This window comes from Amphiprion ocellaris, chromosome 2 (genome assembly GCF_022539595.1).
Source record: "Amphiprion ocellaris isolate individual 3 ecotype Okinawa chromosome 2, ASM2253959v1, whole genome shotgun sequence".
Classification (NCBI taxonomy): domain Eukaryota; kingdom Metazoa; phylum Chordata; class Actinopteri; family Pomacentridae; genus Amphiprion; species Amphiprion ocellaris.
The window spans coordinates 8,281,720-8,300,085 of record NC_072767.1 but is presented as its reverse complement, the minus strand read 5'-3'; the positions used below and the strand labels follow the sequence as shown (position 1 = coordinate 8,300,085).

Below are 18,366 nucleotides of genomic sequence, written 5' to 3'. Positions count from 1 at the left end.
TTTTACTCGACAGATTCACATCTATTAGGTTACAGACTAAAACACACATAAAAATTCTACTTTCCAGCAATAAAAACATTAACACTAACAGCCTAAATTAATGAGGCTCACCAATAATTGGTGAAATCTGGGTTTATTTTTACGTTTTTAGAAAACATTAACAGGTGCCGAAGTTTAGTTTGTTGCTTCCGACTTTTTAGGATTATTTCCTTTGAGTTTATTAAATATCTGCAGCAGCAGGATCCATATGAGAATAAATAAAAGTTGAATGCATTTACAAAAAACAGCACCAATAACTTCACTAGTTAGTAATACTTATTAATAATCCTTAGACTGCAGCAGGTTAAACTAGTAGTTAGATTATCATGATGCATGGACAGAATTTTTAGCATTTAGGAAAATATAAATAAATTCGTCTGTTGGTTATTTGGGCCATTTAATAAGCCGATTTATTTATGTTTTGGTTAATTAGTGCATAACTGGTGTTTAAATTACTTTAACAGACTGAAAATGGGTTTTTATTTCAGTTTTCCAGTTTCCTTTACGTTTTTTGGGCTTCAAAAGGTGTATTTTTTCTGTTATTTCTACATTTTCTGCTCCTAATGAATCAATAATTCACTAATTGTTGGAATTTCTTCTTCTTGTCTGACTGCATTTGTGTTTCCAGTCGGTGTTTTTGCCCTTCGCTCCTCAGAGATTCTTACCAAACTGTGTGGGTGGTTCTTTGTCCTCACATTTTCTCTCGCATAAATCTGATTTTCTCTATTTTTTTTATCCCCCCTATGAAACTATCAGCTGCTTCTGTGACCGACAGACTTAGGAATGAGCCGCCTACAGCTGACTTTATCAGTGGCGACCGTCGCTGCCCACGCCGGCTGAACCGTTCGTTCAAAATAAATCAGCGTTATCACTGCAAAAGTGTAAAAATTTAGGCACATCTCACAAAAAAACTCAAAACTACCAAAAAAAGACACTAAATCACCACAAAACATGCAAAATTACCACAAAAAGACACAAAATCACCACAAAAAGATGCAAAATCACCACAAAAAGATGCAAAATTACCAAAAAGACACAAAATTACCAGAAAAAGATACTAAATCACCACAAAAAGATGCAAAATTACCAAAAAGACACAAAATTACCAGAAAAAGATACTAAATCACCACAAAAAGATGCAAAATTACTACAAAAATACACAAAATTACCACAATAAGACACTAACTCACCACAAAAAGACGCAAGATTACCACAAAAAGACTCAAAATCACCATAAAAAGACACTAAATCACCACAACAAGAAGCAAAATTACCACAAAAAGACAAAATCACAACAAGACCCAAAATTACTACAAAATTATTCAAAATCACCCCAAAAAGACTCAAAACTACCAGAAAAAGACACGAAATCACCACAAAAAGATGCAAAATTACCACAAAAAGATGCAAAATTACCACAAAAAGACACTAAATCACCACAAGAAGATGCAAAATTATTACAAAAAGATGCAAAATCACTAATAATTTCTGGTTAATATCTGTGAATATGGACTATTTAGTTGTTCCACTTTATTTGCCTGACAAATAACTGTTCAAGTTTAAATTTGAGAACACAAGTGTTTGTTTTTGACAGGAAATGCTAAAGACTTGAGACTAACTTGAATCATGAGCACCAGCAGCTAATCGTGTGGCTCTAAGAGGTTGTTCTGGACTTATTGTGGAGCCGGTGGGCAGCAGACTGACCGTGGCTTTGAGCGCCTGGATGCTGTGGTTGCGAGGGAAGCCCATTGAAGTGAGGATGGCGATGCTCTCCTCGGGGGGCGAGCTGCCCAGCGGGGCGGCGCCGACGGGGCTGTCGCTGGTGGACGGGCCGGGATCCATCATGGAGGGCAGCAGGAGAGGCTCCGCAAAGTCTGGAGAGACACAAAAAATAATCACTCTAACTGGAAATGCTTCATTTTTCAGCAGCAATAGTTCAGTTTAATGTGTACTATTTCATTATCATGTGTGACATCACTTCTTTTATTCTACTTGTTCTTATTACTTACTTGGATACGGCATTTTTGGTGCTTTTATTATATTATCTGATGTTGTTGTAGCGATTTATTTTGAAAATCTTTCACCATGTTTAACTCTGTTTGTTCACTTTTGTATCACTGGTTTCGTTTTCTGTTTAGACTGACCACACTTTGCTGTTTCTATTTATTTAGAATTTTTTACCTTGTTTGTAAAGTACTTTAAACTCAGTTTTATTATACTATACTATACTATGCTATAGTATACTATGCTATACTATACTATACTATAAAAATGAAGGTATTTTTATTAATAATATTGAAAAGAATACAAAGAAGAAGAATTTATAATAATATAATAAACTTGTCTATATAAATAAATAAATATATGAATAATAATGAATAATAATGATATTATTAATAATAATAATAATAATAATAATAATAATAATAATAATAATAATTTTACAGGAAGGTATCGTACATTATTGTTATTATTACACAAGAAATAAATAGGTAAATTCTAAGTAATATTGGCAATGATTTTGAGATAGTAAAATAATAATAATAATAATAATAATAATAATAATAATAATAATAATAATAATAATAATAATAATAATAATAATAATAATAATAATAATTATTATTATTATTATTATTATTATTATTATTATTATTATTATTATAATTTTACAGGAAGGTATCGTACATTATTGTTATTATTACACAAGAAATAAATAGGTAAGTTCTAAGTAATATTGGCAATGATTTTGAGATAGTAAAATAATAATAATAATAATAATAATAATAATAATAATAATAATAATAATAATAATAATAATAATAATAATAATAAATGAATGAAGGTGACAACAATACCAGTCGCAATTGGAGCATTGGGCCTTATCAAGAAAGGACTGGAGAAGCGACTCCTGGAAATACCAGGAAAACCAACTACTGCAGAACTCCAGAAGATTGTTCTACTTGGAAATGCCCATATAATTAGAAAAACGCTGTCCATTTCTTGAGCCCTGAAATCTCCCTAGGGTCATGGTTTGACTCCGGAATTTCAGTGAGAAACTACAAAGCTAAAAGAAGCAGATAACGATAATAATAATAATAATAATTTTACAGGAAGGTATCGTACATTATTGTTATTATTACACAAGAAATAAATAGGTAAGTTCTAAGTAATATTGGCAATGATTTTGAGATAGTAAAATAATAATAATAATAATAATAATAATAATAAATTATTATTATTAATAAAAATAATTTAATAATAACCATTATTATTATTAAATAAAAATAAATATCAATGCTAAATATTATTATTATTATTATTATTATTTTACTTCCTCAGAATCATTGCCAGTATTACTTAGAACTTACTTCTTTTTTGTTCTCACCTTATTTTAGCTTCCTTACTTCTATATTCAGTAATGTCTAGTACTTAGTATATATTATTGCTTTTCTACTCTGCACTGTGTATTTTGTTTTTGGATCAGTATCTGGCAAAAGAATTAGCTTTGAGACTAAGTAAACTGTGTTTATCTTATGTTATAACCTTGTTGTACACTGTGTAATGACAATAAAGCACATTCTATTCTATTCTATTCTATTCTATTCTATTCTATTCTATTCTATTCTATTCTATATTGTCTTACTTTATTTTTTACAGTGTGATTTATTTTTTAGTGTTTCACAATAACTAAAAAATCACTTAAAATGATCCACTTCATGATATGAAGCTAGAACAGCGTTCTCTCCATTTGATGATTCCAAATCAAGTTTAAAATAAATTATCATTAAGTTAACAAAGTAATTGTACCCTGATTATTGCATATATTTGTCTCAGGGATCATAATTTACACATTTTAAGATTGAAACTTGTCAGTTTCTGTCTCTATTTGACGACAGATTTAATATGACCACAGCAGTTTGATTAGGAAAAAGACTGAACTGTTCTTTAACTTCCTGACCCGGTTAATAATTTAAAGCTCAGACATAAACAGAAATGCCAAACCACCTTCGTACGAACACGTGGGACCCTACAGATTCTCATTCTGGACTTTAAATAGTGTGTGGATCTAAATGCATCCTGTGAAATGTGAAATGTTCATGTCAGAGTCCAGACGGCTGGTGTGAGTCTGAACAGAACACATGTTGATGTGTTTAGATGCTTGACCCATAAACACATTCCAGAGCAGATATCAGCTTTATTACTGGTATCGAACCATAAAGTCTTGAACATGAACTCCTGTCAGGCTAAAGGTTTACAGGTTTGCAAGCTGAAGTAGTAGTAGGCATCGACAATAAACCAGAATAAGTCGGATAATACCAACAAAAATCCAATATTATGTCAAATTTCCAAGGAGGTTTCACCAATTCACAGAGCATCCTGTTCATTTAACACCAAAAAATGATTAAATTATGTTTTATGACTATTTAAAGCTGATAAAAGATTTAAAATTAATTAATGATCATGGCACAAATTGAACATTACCAGCACATAACGCAACTCAGGCTATAAGTTTAGAGTTTTGCTTCAAAAAAAGTGCATAGAATAAAAAATGGCACATTTTATATGTGAGTTGAAGTAGTTTTCTGACTCTGTTTTTTATGTCTGCGCCTCAATATGAAGAGTTGATTTAATAATATGTTAGTTATGCTGCAGGGGAGATTGAATGTTTTCTGCAATTAGACTGAAAAAATATGTTAACATATCAATACGAGCATCAATAATTCAAAATAAGTTGGAAAATATCAGCAAAAATCACAAATTTGTCCACTTTTTACTTCCTCTAGGAAGTCTGAATAAGTAAAAGTCATCTATTTTCTTTACTGTCTTTGACTTTCCAATAATTTCTCCAATTCGAAAAGCATTTTCTACATTTTAAAAATGCTTTAATTAATTGTAATTACTGGTTAAAGACTTTTTAAAAACATTGGTATTGGCCCAAGTTAAACACTGACAGGTAGAAATCGCAACTCCGGCTAAAAGTTTGCTTGAAAAACAATAAAAAATGGCATAATTTACTTGTAAGTTGAGGTAGTTTTCTTATTTTGCAGAGTGAATGTTTGCATTTGAAAGCATGTTTGCACCAGTGAGTCACCACGAGAAGAAGAGGTTTAATATCAGATGTAAAAACTGCAGTTTAGATTGAAAAACCATGTGCACGTATCAGCACTGACAATCAGCCAAGAAAAGTTGGAAAAAATCTGCAAAAATCCAACATTGTGCATCTTTACTCCCTTACAGTTTAAATAAGTAAAATTCGTCTACTTTCTTCACTGTTTTTGGTTCTTATAATGTATATAACTGAGTGTTTCTGACTGTGGACGATCTGTGAAGGTGAAGAACTCGCACAAGAGGCTCCTTTCATTTTCTACATTTTAACGCTGCTCAGAAAAGGTTACAGCCTCCTCATAAAGTCTCTCCAAAGAACGAGATGTAGTCTTCCTCATTTCTGAGCGAGCCGCGCCTCTTTGTGCAACTTTGAACACATTCAAATGAGAGTAAAGTGACCCTCAATCCGGGAACAAGGACGCTGTAATTACTCTACAGTCGGCCATAAACGGAGCCTTCATTACCGTCCTCGCCGTAAATGAAAACGCTCCGCTTATCTCCATCATCTCGGCCTCCTCGTCCTTCTCGTCTTTCAGGGGGACAGAAAAAGGCACCGAGTGGCAGATGTTTGTGAAATCACTGTAAAAATGGTTGTTTTTATTCAACGTCTGACATAAAACGAAGCAGGTTCAGCCTCGTAAACTTTTGAAAATGACGTTTCTGTGACGGCAGGTTGGAAAAGTGACGTTTCTTGGCTTTAATTCTGCAGCTGAAATAATTCTGTGAACGCACAAAAACAAGCTGAAGCGAGGCTAATGGGGAAACTAAGAAGGAGTAAAGTTTGTGCAGCTCCCCGCATCAGACCGATTTACTGCCGAGCCCATTCTGCAGATGCATTAGTCCCATTTAAAGACTAAGAGGCTGCTCTAATTTCCCTCCGCTGCAGAGGCCTTTTACAGCCAACCGGGTAAATAAAAGTGACACGAGTCGATGCCTCGGGGGAGCGTCTCCATGAGAGTCAGCTCCGGCAAAGCTAACGGAGATGATCCTGCACCGATAAACACCTGAAGCACACAAAGACCGACGAGGATTTAACACAACGACACGAGATGTGATGTCTGAGTCATCTAATGTTTTCTGTCAGCAGAAAAGTTTGTTTGTGGACTAAAAATGTGCAGCAAACTTCTTCATATGTGAGCAGCTAAAACAGTTCTTAACCGCTGAGCTGAACTTTGCCGCTTTTCTTCTGCAGCTGCTCTGATTGAATTTGTCGCTGGTATTTTTGGTGTCTCCTGGTTTCAGTTACCGCTTTTACCCTCCACATCCACTTAACACCCCCGACCTCCTCATTCCTGCTCCTGATGGTTGGGTCACGACTATTTTTGATCTTCAGACCCTTTGTGTACACTACCGTTTGAAAGTTTGGGGTCACCCAGACAATTTCATGTTTTCCATGAAAACTCACACTTTTATTCATGTTTCTAAGTGACTCCAAACTTTCGAATGGTTGTGTACATGAATTAAAGTTGCTCTATATTAGCTAAAGTTGATAAAAAATGAGTTAAAGTTGCTCTATATTAGTTAAAGTTGATAAAAAATGAGTTAAAGTTGCTCTATAATAGTTAAAGTTGCTCTCTATGATTTAAAGTTGCTCTCTACAATTTAAAGTTGCTCAAAAATGAGCTAAAGTTGCTCTATATTAGTTAAAGTTGCTCTAAATTAGTTAACTTTGCTCTACATCAGTCAAAGGTTGCTGGAAATGTTCCTCTGTACCCCTATGGAGATATTCTATTAAAAATCAGCCGTTTCCAGCTAGAATAGTCATTTACCACATTAACAATGTCTAGACTGGATTGATCATTCATTTAATTTTATCTTCATTGAAAAAAATGCTTTTCTTTCAAAAATAAGGACATTTCAAAGTGACCCCAAACATTTGAACAGTAGTGTATATTTAATAATACAATAGCCCATTTTTTTCTCCACAATCTGTAAATAAACTACATTGTAATTTATGCAGTCATTTTCTCTTTCTATATTGCATTCAGCAAGTTCAAAAGCAAAAACAGAATTATTAAAAAAGACCATAACATCTGCTTACATATACTGTACAATATTAGAGAAATGACGTTTTTTTGTGTGTATTTGTTTTGTCGTATTTTTTTTTTGATCAGTTAAAGCTGCTTTATCTGATTGTGGAATTTTAAAATGTGTATCTGTACAGTTGTATATATATCTTGCCTTCATAAATGTATGATTTTAACATTCAACACATCATCCCTGAGCCTGGTTCAGAATTTTTTTTTCTTTTTGTTGGTTCCCTCCTAGTGTCAGCAACTGCTTGCTCTTAGAGAATCCAAAAAAGAGAAATTTTAGATTGTTGAGTTTCTCTGTTTTTTGTTTGAAATTCATTACATCTTTACCTTACTATGTGAAGTGCTCTAAAATGACATATGTTGTGAAATGGAACTATATAAATGCAACTGAATTAAATTGAACATTTCTTTTATTATAAGCTCTTTTTTATTTTATGGCTTGTTCAGTTAAGTTTGCCATCTTAAGTTGAACTTTTTATTTTTTTTTAAAAAGGCAGAAAATGATTATTCTGAAATCTGTATGTGTCCACTAAAGCACTGGTGTCAAACATGCGGCCCGTGGGCCAAAAGCGGCCCTCCAAAGGGTCCAATCCGACCCTCAAAGTGTAAAAATTCCAGAGAAGACATTAACTGCAGATAGTAAATTAATAAAATTATAAATTTAAATTAATTTCTCGACCAAGACAAGTTGTTTTGATCATAAAGTAAAATACTAGATTGTTCATTGTTCTTTTGTCATTTTGTGTCTTATTCTTGTAATATTTTGTCTTGTTTTTGTTGTTTTTTTCTTGATTTTTGTTGGGGTTTTTTGCATGTTTTTGCCATTTTGTTTTACCTTTTTTTCCCCTTTTTTGTCTTGCTTGTGTTGTTTGTCTACTTTTTTGTTGTTTTGTTTCTCGCTTTTGTCATTTTTGGTCTCGTTTGTGTAATTTTTTTGTCTTGTTTTTGTCATTTGTCCATTTTTTTGTTACTTTTAACTTTTTTGTCTCTTTTTTGTTTTGTTTTGTGTCATTTCTCATTTTTTGTTATTTTGTGTCTCATTAATATTTTGTCTTGTTTTGTTGGTTTTTTTGGCTTTTTTTGTTTAACTTTTGTCGTTTTGATCATAAAGTAAAATACTATATCACTCAGTTCCAGATGTGACTAAATGTTGTGTTCCTTTGTAGACACTCTGTGATCTGGAAGTTGTAACGTGGAAATGATAAACTGAGGCATAAAGTTGTTTAAATTGAATTTATTTTTCTTAATAAATTTCAGTTTGTTCATAATGTTTGTAAAAAGATAATTCCTTAAATGTGTACATTTTTGAATGTACTTTTTTTGCACTAAAACAAAGGAAACATTTGAAGGTGTGGTCATCTATAGGTTTTCATGCTGTGATTTTACTGGTCACTGGAGATCAAATTGGGCTGAATGTGGAACCTGAACTAAGATGATTTGACACTCCTGCACTAAAGCTGCAACTTTGCTGTAAAATTGGTGTTTAAGTTGTACATTGAGCCTTACCGGGCTCCTCCATGTGTGCTATGATCCAGTTGAAGGCCATCTCGGGGCCCATGTTGCCCGTGTAGTAAACCGCCTTCCTGCAGGCCTCCAGAGGGAATCCCATCTCCGCCAGCTGCATCACGGCCGCCTCGTCTATTTCTGGCGCTGAGGACGCAACAAACCGACATCAATAACTAAAACACACAGTCTGCTGAGTGGACGCCAGCAGTGACCCTTCAGTTTAAACACAGTCCCTCAGTGGGACTCATTAAACAGAGAAGCAGCTCCAGGGATGCCGGCTTCCATGAGGGATGATTCATCAACGCAGAGCTGCAGGGAAAAGTAAAGTTTGTTTGGAGCAGCTGCAGCACCTGCTCAGGTAAACACGGTCTGAGTAGCATTTATCACAACCAACATACTTTTTTACACATTACAGCTCATCACAGAGTAAAAAGAAGAGGAATGAAATACTCACAGTCTATGGAGCTCATGGAGTTATCTGAAAGAGGAGGAGAAACTTGTGTGAGGTGATTTGTTTTTGAATACGTTTATTACTATGAAGAGAAATTCATGTGTTAAAGAGGTATGTAGAGCATAAAGTCTGAGTTTTCAGTGTCACAAAGATAATTTAAAGTGCTAGATCACCATGGAAACTGATGCTGCTCAGCTGAATCCCCATGGTAACTCATACTATAGAGCTAGATCACCATGGTAACTGATACTGCAAAGCTGCATCTCCATGGTAACTGATGCTGTACAGCTACATTTCCATGGTAACTGATGCTGTAGAGCTAGATCACTCCGGTAACTGATACTGCACATAAATCTGCTTTTACATTTGGTTCTGACATGAGGTAAAATCTGTTTTACTCTGCTGGTACCGCAGCTTAATAGATTAAATTAGAAAATTGATCAATCTGTTGTCATTTATTGCAAAAATTACATTAATTTTACTTTCATTTGCCCCCAAATTTAACAGATTTCCATGTTTCCTTCATCATGGAGCAGAGTCAGACCTAAATGCACTTCTTGACATTTGAATAAATAAAGTTTAATGCATTAGTACATATTAGCTTATAGCATCAACAGTTTTCTACCTGCATTTTTCTCTTGAATCATTTGCAGTAACAGTGCTGCTTTTTACTGTAACAAACTTTTATTTTCTTTGTAGCGCTCAATTAAAACAACCTGAATTATTATTATAGTATATTATAGTACTATTGGTTCAGTGTTAAATGGGGGGACATGCAGAGTCTCATGAAGGATATATATAATATTATTAATTATTCAATTAATAATTAGTATCTTTGATTGGGATTTTAGGTTCTGTTAAGACTGCTAACAAAGGATGCCTGGATACAGAATAGAAAATCAGGGAAATCGGTTGTTACAGCAGAAAGAGTAAAGTTACCACCACCATAAATACAGATGAATAAGCAAAAAATATGCAGTAAGTAAAAATGCACATAAAGAAAAATATAAAATGCTCAATAAATGTAATATACGATATGTCAAACATATCTGGGTCCCTGCAGACGATGCTAAGTTGCTAATCCAGCTAATATTTCCATTTTAGATAACCTGACACTTGCATCTTTACTGTTTAGGGCAAAATAGTAAAGAAATAAACAGAACCAGGAGGTTAAGATACAGGAACTACATGAAACAACAGTCTGCAGCAGCATTCCACACCAGGATTCTGCCTTTATGTGGCGTTCACCTGAAACACTTTACTCCAAAAATATACCGACCCTCTTCTAGGCAGAAAACGCTGCCGGCGAGGCCTCAGGACCCCTGCAGCGAGGAGATTGATCGACTCCTGCTGCTTCCAAACACTGCAATCACAACTTCACAGAGTCCTGCTAATATCAAACACGCAGCGGCTTCCCGACGGTGGTTTTCTGGACAAAGAAATCCTGTTGGTGTTTGATTCCGCTAATCTGGAAAACATTATTATTTAACCCACACGGATGCAGTGACACGAGGAAGACTGTTGGTGTTGTTGTCGTGTTCTGCGGAGGGGTTTTTTTGTGTCTTTTTGTAAATAAAATTCCACCTGACTGCTTCTTCTGCAGCCATTTTTAGCTGGTTATGTCTTTGCAATGAAGCTCCGACCCAGGAAAGTCTGCTGCAGTTTGTTTAGTCCCACTGTTCTGCTCATTATATCTCCTTTGCCTCCTTCATATTTTCACTGAATTAAGAAAATCAGAAAAACAGATCACGGCTCTTTGTAAACTGTGTGGCTTAATTGAAAATTACAGAGTTTTTCAGTTTTTATCTCAGTATATCAGAAAGCGGCCTGTAATTGTTAGTTTTGTGCATTAAAATAAGAGACAAATGGAGGCAGAAAAACAATTTCATCCTCCATCTTCTAAATAGCCTCAGATGATGAACTGACCGATGAGGACTAATGTGCTCCAGGCAGCGAACAGGAAAACACATTCGTTTGTGATCAATGAGAGGCTCTGAATCTCTGCTGATACCAGCCGGGAAAACAAAACTTATCACAGAAATGTGAGCTAAATAAATCTGAAAACTTCACATTATTCCCTCTGACCTCTTTTCTTTTCACATTTGACCGAAGCTGGAAAATCTGTTTTAACTTCCTGTCTGTGGAAAAGCAGCCCTGACAGATTCAAATTTACTTAAACGCCTCAAAATTACTGCATATAATAAACATTTACACGTTGTTATGCATCATTTTCCTCCTTCTGTCAGGTGTAGATATGTAAAACAGCCAATAAAATGTAGTTTTAGCTCAAAAAAGAGCAGATTTCAGTGTCTTTAGAGGCCTGAAACAGCAGGAAAAAGCCGGTAAATACTCAGACAAACAAGTTCAATCTTACTGTTTTGGCCTCTTAGTGCTAAAATGCAGCCGGATAAACTATTTTGCAAAAAATGACAGCAGTTTCTCGATGTGTGAGGTGGTTAAAACTGCTCTCAGACGAATTTGCTCTTTGGATGCGTTCCTGTGTTTGGAGCTTGAAACAGTCCGGGGCACTCTGTGCTTCACAGCTGCTGAAATATTAAGGAGGACACTGATAGCTGGACGTAGCTGAACTTTACAACATGAAGCAGGAGAAGGAATCAGAGAGGAGGCAAACAAAAGGAGGGGGACTTTCAGAGACGCCCAGTAACACCCTCAGCTAAATATCTGCACAATTTAGAGTCATTTTGGACAAATTTCTCCCATTTTGATCAGCTTTCAAGTCAAAAATGCAAAAAAAAAAAAAAGCTTCTAAAGTTGGTGAAATGTCAACCAAAGATTGTATTTTTAGTAGGAATATGGATCCATCCATTATACATGTACTTAGAGGGAGTTTCTGGGGCTCAAATATCAACTTCATTTACAAATTGTGCCATTTTTCAGGATGAATAATTATAAATTTGCCATTTGCTGGAGCTCTTTAGTCATTTATATCTGCTGGAAATCATTTAGTTTTTCTCCTGACCAAGTTTCCTGGCTGTAGGAATTTTATTTCTGGAGATATTTAGTCCATAAAAAAGCTTCTTAGGTAAATTTCCAGATGTGAAAACATGGAATTCCCAAAATCCAGCTAAAATACTTGACAGAAATATGGATCCATCCATATAAACATACATTTAGAGCAACTTTTTGGGGACACAAAACCACGCTGCTTTCAAAATTTTGCCTTTGTTACATTTTCAAGGACCAACAATTAGCTGTTGGTCCTTGAAAATGTAAAACTAACCTGTCTCACGACGGTCTAATCCCAGCTCACGTTCCTTATTAGTGGGTGAACAATCCAATGCTTGGTGAATTCTGTTTCACAATGATAGGAAGAGCCGACGTTGAAGGATCAAAAAGCATGATTCTTGTCATTTTGGACAAATCTGACCAATTGTGGACCTGTGTAAAGTCAAAACATCGAAAAACTGGAACTTTGTCTTGTCAAACTTTCCACACATCACATTCTACTGATGTTAGAGCCTCAAAAGTTGATGAAATTTCCACTAATGACTGTATTTTTAGTAGGAAACATCCATATATTTAGACATTTACAGGAACTTTCTGGGGACACAATACCACCCTCCATAGAAATTTTTTGCCATTTTCGAGGACTAATACTGATCCATTCTTGTCATGTTGGACAATCTTCACCATATTTTGGACAAATCTAACTAATTTTGGATAGATTTCAAGACAAACTAGCAAAAAAAAAGGTCACACATCAAATTCTATTGATGTTAGAGCCTCCAAAGTTGGTGAAATATCAAAAAACTGGAACCTTGTCTTGTCAAACATCCCACATATCAAATTCTACTGATGTTAGTCTCAAAAATTGGTGAAATTACCACTAATGACTGTATTTTTTGAAAATTCTGCCATTTTCAAGGGCTAAAAATGATCCATTCTTGTTATTATGGACAATCTTTCATCATATTTTGGATAAATCTGACAAATTTTGGACAGATTTCAAGTCGAAATAGCAAAAAACTGGTCACACATCAAATTCTACTGATGATAGAGTCTCAAAAGTTGGTCAAACTTCCATACATCAAATTCTACCAATGTTACAGCCTCAAAACCTGGTTTTTGGTCCCAAATAACTGGAACATATTTCCAGAATTCTGCATCAGACTAACAAGGAAGGGAAGTTTTCAGCCTTTAGGAGGACAGGAAAACAAAAAAAAGTTGCATTAAATTGCATTTAATACTGGAAAGTTGCCAGAAAAGCCTCCTTGAGCTTTAAAACCAGAATCTTGCAGCAGCTTTTATTCCCAGAGCCCAGTGAAGTGCATTACAAGGGGATCTCGTGAAATCATTAGAACTTATTAGGCTTAGCCACACTGTGAACACAACAACTCTGCAGTAATTGATGGAGCATGCCTTCCCCCTGGGACGCCACTCAATACACCCCAAAGAGGGAACTTTGGTGGCTTTGAGCAGAATATCATATTAGAGACAATTTCACACATCGTTTGACCAAAGAACACCTGTCGAAGAGGGCGTCAGGTAACAGCGTTAGGGTACTTCCTGTTACTGCGTGAATCAAACCGTCTGGAGTCCGTAAAACGCAGCGAACAAACCCGTCCAGCTATCTAGGCGGAGAACAAAAGCTCAGCCGCTCAGGGAAATCAGTGCCCTTTAGAATTAATAGCAGGACTCTGAAATTTTTTTAAAAATGGGCCAAAAATGCCCGCAGTAGTTAAGTAGAGAGCAGTTTTGCATCTTTATTTTCCCAAGAATTCAAGCATGACGACCAATACGACTGTAGGCCAGCTTAGGTGATTCATGAAGACCAGGAGAGGGAAAAAAAACACAATAAATCTGGAGCAGAACCAAATGTTGGTGCCACTGTTTGTTCATGGAAATGAATAGGCAGCTAAATAACAGATTAAAAGAGGCTAAAAGTGACCTTTGCTGTGTTTTGTCGAACAGTAAATATATGGAAATATGGTTGCCAGTCTGCATTGGCACAGCATCATGAATGTATGTAATAAACCTCATATGTTGGTAAATTTCACCATGAAGACAACATGGAAGCAGCTTGTAACTCTGCACACATGACACCAACATCTAGACTCCTATGAACACCAGTTTTTGTTTCCTACCAATGAGTCTACATCAACATCCATATATATATATATACACACACACACACACACACACACACACACACACACACACACACACACACACACACACACACACACACACACACACACACACACACACACACACACTTACAGGGACTTTCAGTGTCCACAGTATCATCCTTATTTAAAAAACAATGCACAATTTAGAGTCATTTTGGGCAGATTTCAAGTCAAAGATCCAAAAAATTAGAACCTTGTCTGGTCAAACTTTATGCACATCAGAGTCTACTGATGTTAGAGCCTCAAAAGTTGATGAAATGTCAACCAAAGGCCCAAAGGCCGTATTTTTAGTAGGGAATATGGATCCATCCATATAATGGAACATATTTACTTACGAAACATTCTGTGTTCCCAGTACTACCCTCATTTCAAACTTTTCTGCAATTTTGAGTAATTTTGGAAAAGACTGATCTTACTTTGAAGAAATTTGTCCCATTTTGGACACATTTCAAGTCAAAATTTCAAGTCAAAAACCTTGTCTTGTCAAACAAGCCACCCTGGATTGAAAATTTTGCCATTATCAGGGGCTAATAATTATCTGTTCTTGTCAGTTTGAACAATCCTTTTGATACTTTGGACAAATCTGACTAATTTTGGACACATTTCAAGTCAAATTAGAAAAAATTGGAACTTTGTCTTGTCAAACTTTCCACACATCAGATTCTAATGATGTTAGAGCCTCAAAAGTTGGTGAAATGTCGACCAAACACTGTATTTTGGTAGAAATATGGATCCATACATATATAAACACTTACAGGAACTTTATGGGGTTCGAATACCACCCTCATTTGAAAATTTGGCCATATTCAAGAGCCAATAATTATCCATTCTTGTGATTTTGGACAGTCTTCACCATATTTTGGACAAATCTGACTAACTGCAGACAGATTTCTAGACAAAACAGCTAAAAACTGATCCCACATCAGATTTTACTGATTTTAGAGCCTCAAAAATTGGTGAAATGTCGACCAAAGACTACCACCCTGGTTTGAAAATTTTGCTATTTTCAAGTGTCAATAATTGAGATTTTGTCGTTTGTTGGAGGTATTTGGTCATTTAGATCTACTGGAAATAATTGTGTTTGTGTTCTCAATCAATTTTCTGGCTGTAGGAGTTTTATTTCTGGAGATATTTCACACTTAAAATAGCGTCTCAGGTAAAATAAGAAAAAATTCCAAGTCTGAAAATGTGAAATTCTCAGAATTCAGCCAAAACATTTTACAAAACTTAAGCTTTTGCTAAATAACAAATAACTAAACTTAAGATCTGAGAAGGTGCAGGAGGTATAGTTCATGCATTCTGTCTGATTTTGACTTTAAAGTGTTCTCGATGGTGTCGTGCACGTCGTACCTCTGGTGTCTTCAGGTAACACGATGGGAGGCATGAGGTCCGGCAGCTCCTCTTCACCGGCCTGCAGCCCGGTGGCTCGGAGCCGGTTCAGATCCAGGAAGTCTGGAACCTCTATGGCCAAGTCTGCACCAGAACGGACACGAATATTTGGTGATCTCACAAATACATGGCGACAAATCACAATTTAAAGTCTTGATTTTGCTGGAATAAATGGAGTTTCTGCATTTTAAGCTGCTGATATGCACACATTTGAATCTCTACACTGTAAAAAGTCATCACAAAGACTTATTCTGACCACGTAATTAAATGAATAAGTCTAATTTATTGATTTAAATATACATTTTAAACTGCAAACATTATTTCGATGGCTTGTGTTGACACAATAGTTGCATCAACTTAATATTGTGTCTAATTTAAACTATTTTTTTGCATTAATTGGTTTAAAACGAATTCAAGTTGACGAAACTTAATAAAACTGGCTTGAGAACTTTAATTTTCTTATTCCAGACAGTAAAGTTTGTGTGTTAGAGGAACTGTAGAGGAAACAAATATGACAAAAAAAGCACACTTCAAAGAGATAATCCCATTTTTAGAAAATAAATTAAACTAAAGCAGTGAAATTGAACTGTAAACACTTCAAAAAATCATAAAACATCTCATTTGTCTTTCTCCATTGTTGAAGGCAGTTTACTTTTGTGGATTTTACAGACTTAAATTACACTTTTTTCCTTTAAACTATTACAAAATTGCAAAAAAAGTGCAAAAATTAGGTTTACAGCTCCGTTACTGTTGTAAATCTGATGCCACAGTTTCTATAAATCGTCTGCTGAAACCCGACCGCTGCTAAAGTTACGTTCGAGATTTATATTTTAAGACATTTTTTTTTTTTTTTTTAATTTTTTATTTTTTTTAAATCTGGAAACTTCAAGTTGACTTTCCTCAACATTAAGTGGCATCAGTGCAAATTGTTTACTTGAAAATAATGAAATAATTTCAGTAAATCCACCTTATACCAGTTCAGTGGCCTTAATTTGAATCAACTTAATTTGGTTGTGTGTCACCAAATAAACCTTTTAAGCTGCAAACATTATTTCGATGGCTCGTGTTGATATAATCATTGTATCAACTTAATATTGTGTCTAATTTAAACTAATTTTTTGTATTAATTTGTTTAAAACGAATTTGAGTCGATGAAACTTAATAAAATTGGCTTGAGAAAGTTAATTTTCTTATTCCAGACAGTAAAGTTTGTGGAACTGTAGAGGAAACAAATACGGCAAAAACAATTACATTTAAAAATGAGAAGTTAATCTTTTGCATATATATTCCATTAAAGCAGTGAATTTGTAAATTTTTTCAACTGTAAACTGTGCAAAAAAAACCCCCTAAAAAATCTTGTTTATGCTTCTTCTTCATTGAATGCAGTTTACTTTTGTGGATTTTACAGACTTAAGTTACACTTTGTTCCGTTAAACTAGTATTGTAATTTTAAAAATGCTAAAACTGCAACAGTAAAGTACAAAAATTAGATTTACAGCTACTTTAGTGTTGTGAATCTGACATCAGGATTCCAATAAATTTTCTGCTGCAACTCAACCGCTGCTAAAGTTACATTTGAGATTTATATTTTAATTTTTTAAAATTAATTTTTTTTTTTTAAATTATTCCTTTTTTTTTAAATCTGGAAACTTCAAGTTGACTTTTCTGAACATGAAGTTGCAGCAACGTAAATTGTTTATTTGAAAATAATGAAATAATGTAAGTAAATCCAACTTAAACCAGTTCAGTGACATTAAAATCATTTGTTAACTGAAGATGTGATTCATCCGGTTGATTCTCTCTCTTTTCACTGTAAGATCAGTTACATTTTAAAGAGTTTATATTGTCATTACTTAGATTATAGATAACAGTTTGTGGCTGTGTAGTTAAAACTGCAGGTATTTTCAGCAGCTTATGTGTCCTCTTAAATTACAGTTTGGTGGCTCCCTCTGCTGGACATTTACAGCAACACTTCAAATAAAGAGACATCACTGTTGGGTCAATAAAAGTCTCTTTAAAGCCCATTAATCATTCATTTGATGAGTTTGTTACCTAGCTTTTTGGGCACCCAATCGACTCCGAATGTGAATTTCTTGACCTGCACAATCAGGTATTCTGGGAACGAAGCGAAACGGGAAGTTCTGCAAGAAAAACCACAACAACCAGCTGGTAAATGCAGCATGTTTGGGTTGATTATGAACTCTAGGTGTGGATGAGGCCCTCCAGCTGCTCACTTGACTCCCGCTGACTTGGCCTGCAGCGCTGAGCTCCAGAAGTCGGGGACGTTTTCGGGTTCTGTGAAGGCCTGCAGGCAGGCGGTGAACGGGATTCGAGCTCTGACTGGTTCTGGAGGAGCCCTCATGTTCTCCTCAGCCTCCTTACGCTTGGCTTCGTACGCCAGCAGCTCCTCTGGTGACGGAAAAACAAAATGTCACAAAGATCAGATCACAAAGAGCCTCATTTTCTCCACATTTGTCTATCTACATTGAATGAAAAACCAACCAGAACCTCCTCAGAAACATCTCATTGTTTATCTACAATAACTTCAGTATATCTAATGAAGTCATGCAAAGTTTTACCTTCATACTATGAATATTTTCATAATTACAGGCCCTTGAAGTACATAGAGATGGCTTGAAAGTCCAAGTTTTCTTATTTTTTCCATCATTTCTGAGTCTCATAACTT

At 35.0% G+C, this 18,366-nt stretch overlaps 1 protein-coding gene across 6 annotated transcripts in view; it reads right to left on the bottom strand.

The window, feature by feature from the left end:
- The window catches only part of usp13 (ubiquitin specific peptidase 13), a 59,440-nt gene that overhangs the window by 9,874 nt on the left and 31,200 nt on the right, over window positions 1-18,366 (bottom strand). For all 6 annotated transcript variants that reach the window (XM_023266334.3, XM_023266330.3, XM_023266331.3 and 3 more), the window contains exons 13-18: window positions 17,915-18,089; window positions 17,733-17,821; window positions 15,642-15,764; window positions 9,145-9,168; window positions 8,691-8,834; window positions 1,744-1,913 (exon numbers count right to left, since the gene is read on the bottom strand). In XM_023266334.3, the coding sequence (XP_023122102.1) occupies window positions 1,744-1,913; window positions 8,691-8,834; window positions 9,145-9,168; window positions 15,642-15,764; window positions 17,733-17,821; window positions 17,915-18,089 (725 nt within the window). The remainder of the gene's footprint in view (window positions 1-1,743; window positions 1,914-8,690; window positions 8,835-9,144; window positions 9,169-15,641; window positions 15,765-17,732; window positions 17,822-17,914; window positions 18,090-18,366) is intronic.